Source organism: Limulus polyphemus, unplaced genomic scaffold (assembly GCF_000517525.1).
Source record: "Limulus polyphemus unplaced genomic scaffold, Limulus_polyphemus-2.1.2 Scaffold848, whole genome shotgun sequence".
In the NCBI taxonomy this organism is placed as follows: Eukaryota; Metazoa; Arthropoda; class Merostomata; order Xiphosura; family Limulidae; genus Limulus; species Limulus polyphemus.
The window spans coordinates 343436-347341 of NW_013666458.1; the positions used below are offsets into that span (position 1 = coordinate 343436).

At 29.1% G+C, this 3906-nt stretch overlaps 1 protein-coding gene across 1 annotated transcript in view; it reads left to right on the forward strand.

The window, feature by feature from the left end:
- The window catches only part of LOC111086104 (osteomodulin-like), an 11063-nt gene extending 8982 nt beyond the window's left edge, over positions 1-2081 (forward strand). The window contains exon 4 of the mRNA XM_022387653.1: positions 1439-2081. Coding sequence (XP_022243361.1) covers positions 1439-1596 — 158 coding nt within the window. The 3' untranslated portion in view covers positions 1597-2081. The remainder of the gene's footprint in view (positions 1-1438) is intronic.
- Positions 2082-3906: the final 1825 nt, after the last annotated feature.

A 3906-nucleotide genomic window follows, 5' to 3' on the forward strand; every position in this document is an offset into this window, starting at 1 on the left:
AAATTTAAATAGTATAATGCGTGCAAAAATAAAAGAATGACATGTGAATGTCTTTGTATGATACACTTCACACTTGAATTTGCCAGTGAAGTCATGAACTAAAGTATCTAGAAACGCAAGTTGGTGATCTTCGTCTAAAAACACTTTGTGAAAGTGAGAAAGACTTGTTCAACATCTTGCTTAAAGATTGTAAAAGTAGTATTTACATATCTTTGAAAATAAAACAGTTTCAAAACCATCAGTCATTCATTTACCTGCTGTTTTTCACAACAACAAAAGAGTAGCCAAAAATGGAGCTAGTATCAAGCACATAGCTTTTGAAGGATGTATATAAAATATTTATGAACAAAAAATGGAATTCCAAGGTAGAAAAATTCACCAGTTTTAAAAGCATAAGTTTAAAAATTCTCATATTTTTTCAAAACATATTAAATATCAGTAAATGTTTCCAAAATAACTAAAACACCCTTTAAAGCATGATTATAAATGCGAATATCTGAAATAATGGGTTTGAGTGGCCATCTTAGGAAGTTCGTTAGAAATTTCCCATAATGACTCTCTGATCCCTTATATTTAAATATTCTGTTTGAGTTAATAAATTGCACTTTTTTATTTCAACAGAAATCTTTATTTAGTTTCTGTAATTTGAGTAGAATCCTTATTTTGTTTGACATGTTTAGATGTATCAATGAGATATTCTCAGCTTTTATTGAAATAATTTGATTTATACAATATTTCTTTTATTCGATTTGATGATTACATTATCTTCATTTTACTAAGAGTCTTAGACGTTTGTATCTCTTATTTGCCAAATGCCTTGAACTATAAATATTAAACGAAGTCCAAATCATTCTATCTACGTGAGTTCCAATAATACGAAAAGATTCATGTTTATTGATTCTGCATCATATAAGCTGTTTTTATAACTGCTGGAAAAAGTGATCCAATCTTTAAAAATAATTTTAAAACTTTAATTTGTTATACATATTAAATTCTAATATTGCAGACAAAACTTTTTTTTTCAATTTCACTCATTCTACATGTGAAATAACTAAATATTAGAGGTGTAGGATGTTCTGTGATTAATTTTTTTATTTGATGCCATCTTAGTTGATTTAATTTAGAAAATGTGTCTCAGTACGTCAGAAGTAAGTTTGCGGACTTACAGCGCTAAAGACCGAGGTTAAATTCCCCACAGTTGACAGAGCGCAGTTAGTCCATTGTGTAGCATTGCGCTAAAACAAATGTTTTTCTACATTGAACTAAAATTATATTTTCAGTAGGCTCTGTTCTTTGATATCAAAACGTAACTTGAGAGTTCGTAATCTGTTCATTCAATCAAATTGTATTTTTTTACAATCTAAACCTAGTAACTGTATGGAAATCCATTTGTTTTACATGTGCTTTGTAAATAATTTATATCTTGGTTTTAAAATAGAAAACAAACTGCAATGCTGTGCGAAGTGGAAGTGGATCATGCAAATGAAAGATAAAATGTTGGGAAGATGTGACACTCCGAGCAATCTTAAAAACAAAAACCTAAAAGACGTCAACGAAGAAACTTTACTGGCAATTGAATGTACTAAAATTGATTAAAATTATAACGATTATATTTTAAACAGAGGTCATTAGTACAGAGTAGTATCAATTCAGATTTTTTGTTCAAATTATGATATCATCTATATTCATATTACAGACCATATAGGTGTCAATTTAAAAAATTTTGTTTCACTAGTCTCTGTTTTGACTTTTTATTTCTTGTAAAAAGTAGAAAACAACTTCCATTGCTTATCATTCTTGATTAATTTTATCTAAGCATTAACATAAATAAATGACGATGATAACGATTATATCTTAAATTGAGATAATTAATATAGAGTAGTCTCTATCATGTTTATTAATTGAACTTTGTTGTCCGAATTATATCATTCATATTTTATATTACAGATGGTATAAGTCTCAATTTAAAACTTATGTTCAAACAGTTTGTCTATTTTTTCTGTCACTCTGAGAAATTCTCTTAAGAAAATATTGCTAAGATTCTATGTGAATAATAATTTTAATTGGATTAAAAGTTATACGTGTGAAACACCAACCCGTTTCCTCATTAAACCAAAGTCTCGATTTTGAAATAAAGTTTCAACTATACAAAAACCTATAAAGTCGGACATAGATCATTTATTACTTATTCTGAAAAGTTATTCAGTTGACTCTGAGAATAGATCCATGTTTGTGTAAGAAAACCGTTATAATTAGGGCTCACACAAATATTTTTTTATGTAGTTTAATGTTGATGCATTTGTTCAGTTTTTTATTTTATTAATTTCTTTTCTTTTGCCCCCAGTGGCACAGCAGTTTGTCTTATGACTTACAACGTTAGAAACCGGGTTTCGATACCCGTGGTGGGCAGAGCACAGATAGCTCTTTGTGTAGCTTTGTGCTTAAGTTCAAACAAACAAACAAAATTTATATTGTTTTTAATATTTATCGAAGTGATTTGATTATATTTTAACCTTTTCCTTTTTAAATAAGTTTAATTTATGTGTAAAGACTCTTTTACTCAGATTATTCTGTCATTAACTTTGATATGAAGGACGTTAGGTATTACAGAAATATGATTACTACAACACGAGTTGGTGTATAGCTTGAGATATGAAAAATAATTTAAATAATCTAAATCAGCATATTCTGAAGAAATAGCATATTTTTTTAATTTATCAGTAGCAAGAAAAGTGAATAAAATGTATTCTATTTTACATTGTGGTATTAGAGACTGTCATCAACTCTGGTTAAAATAGCTATTGAAAAATCAGTCTGGAGATGCAATTCTTACATTATTTTTCTACTTCTTTACTGTCCACGACTTACACTAAAGACTAAGTTTATTTATTTAACACAAATATATGAGAGTATAAATAAATAAAAAACTTGTGTCACTAAGATAAGTTATTAGATAAGAATCATTGTAGAATTTTTTTCGGGTTTTGTTCTTTTAAGTTTTGAATTCCCTTAGGAATAAAGAAATGGCGGTGTTTAACATAATCTTTTACACGAATAGGCCGATAAGTAATAAGAAAACATTCTGTTATCAGGACTTGAATCCAAAACTCTGCTGCTAAAGTTAGTGTTCTACCAAGTCCCCACCCCTCACTGTTCACCCTTAGGGCTTCTTACTATGACTACAATCACCATACTACGTTATGATCAAGCAGTTAGTGGGCTCATTTACTATCACTCAAGCAAATGATACTATTACATAACGGGACAATTGTACTTTTGGATAAAATGGCGGTTTGAGTACTAGCTTTATTATCCACATGTTCAGGATTTAAGTTCTGCTGTAATTTTTCTTTTCTCTTATCGGCTTTGTTATGTGAAAGTTCGTGTAAAAATTTTGTTCGTTTTACCTTTTCTTTAGAGAACTATATTATACCCTTTTTAAGTATTTCTACTTCCTATACTTCTTAGACAGCTGTCGTATCCCAAGTGATGAAAGTGAATGTAATCAAGTGCTACGTAAAATACATGTACAATTTATAAGTTGAATGTTCATTATTTTTGGATATAGAAGGTTAGAACTAGAAAATGATCTTTCAGAAACACATAAAATGATTAAAATAATTTAAACTTGTATTATAAAACAGTTTTGTGAGCAATGTTTTAATATTTTAATTTGGACGTCGTATCGTTTGCAAGAAAGAGTTGTGTTAATCTTGTTTAGTAAGTGGCCTAGTTAGACAGTAAGTTAATTAGTTGGTTAGTCTGTTACTGTGCTATCATTCGATTACTGAGTTAGAGAGTGCTAGTAATTCATATCTGAGCTTGTGCCGTAAGAATAAGATGAAATTTAATAAGTAAGTGACTGACTGTTTTGTAGTTAGGCCTATTGATTACTGAACTTGTAGA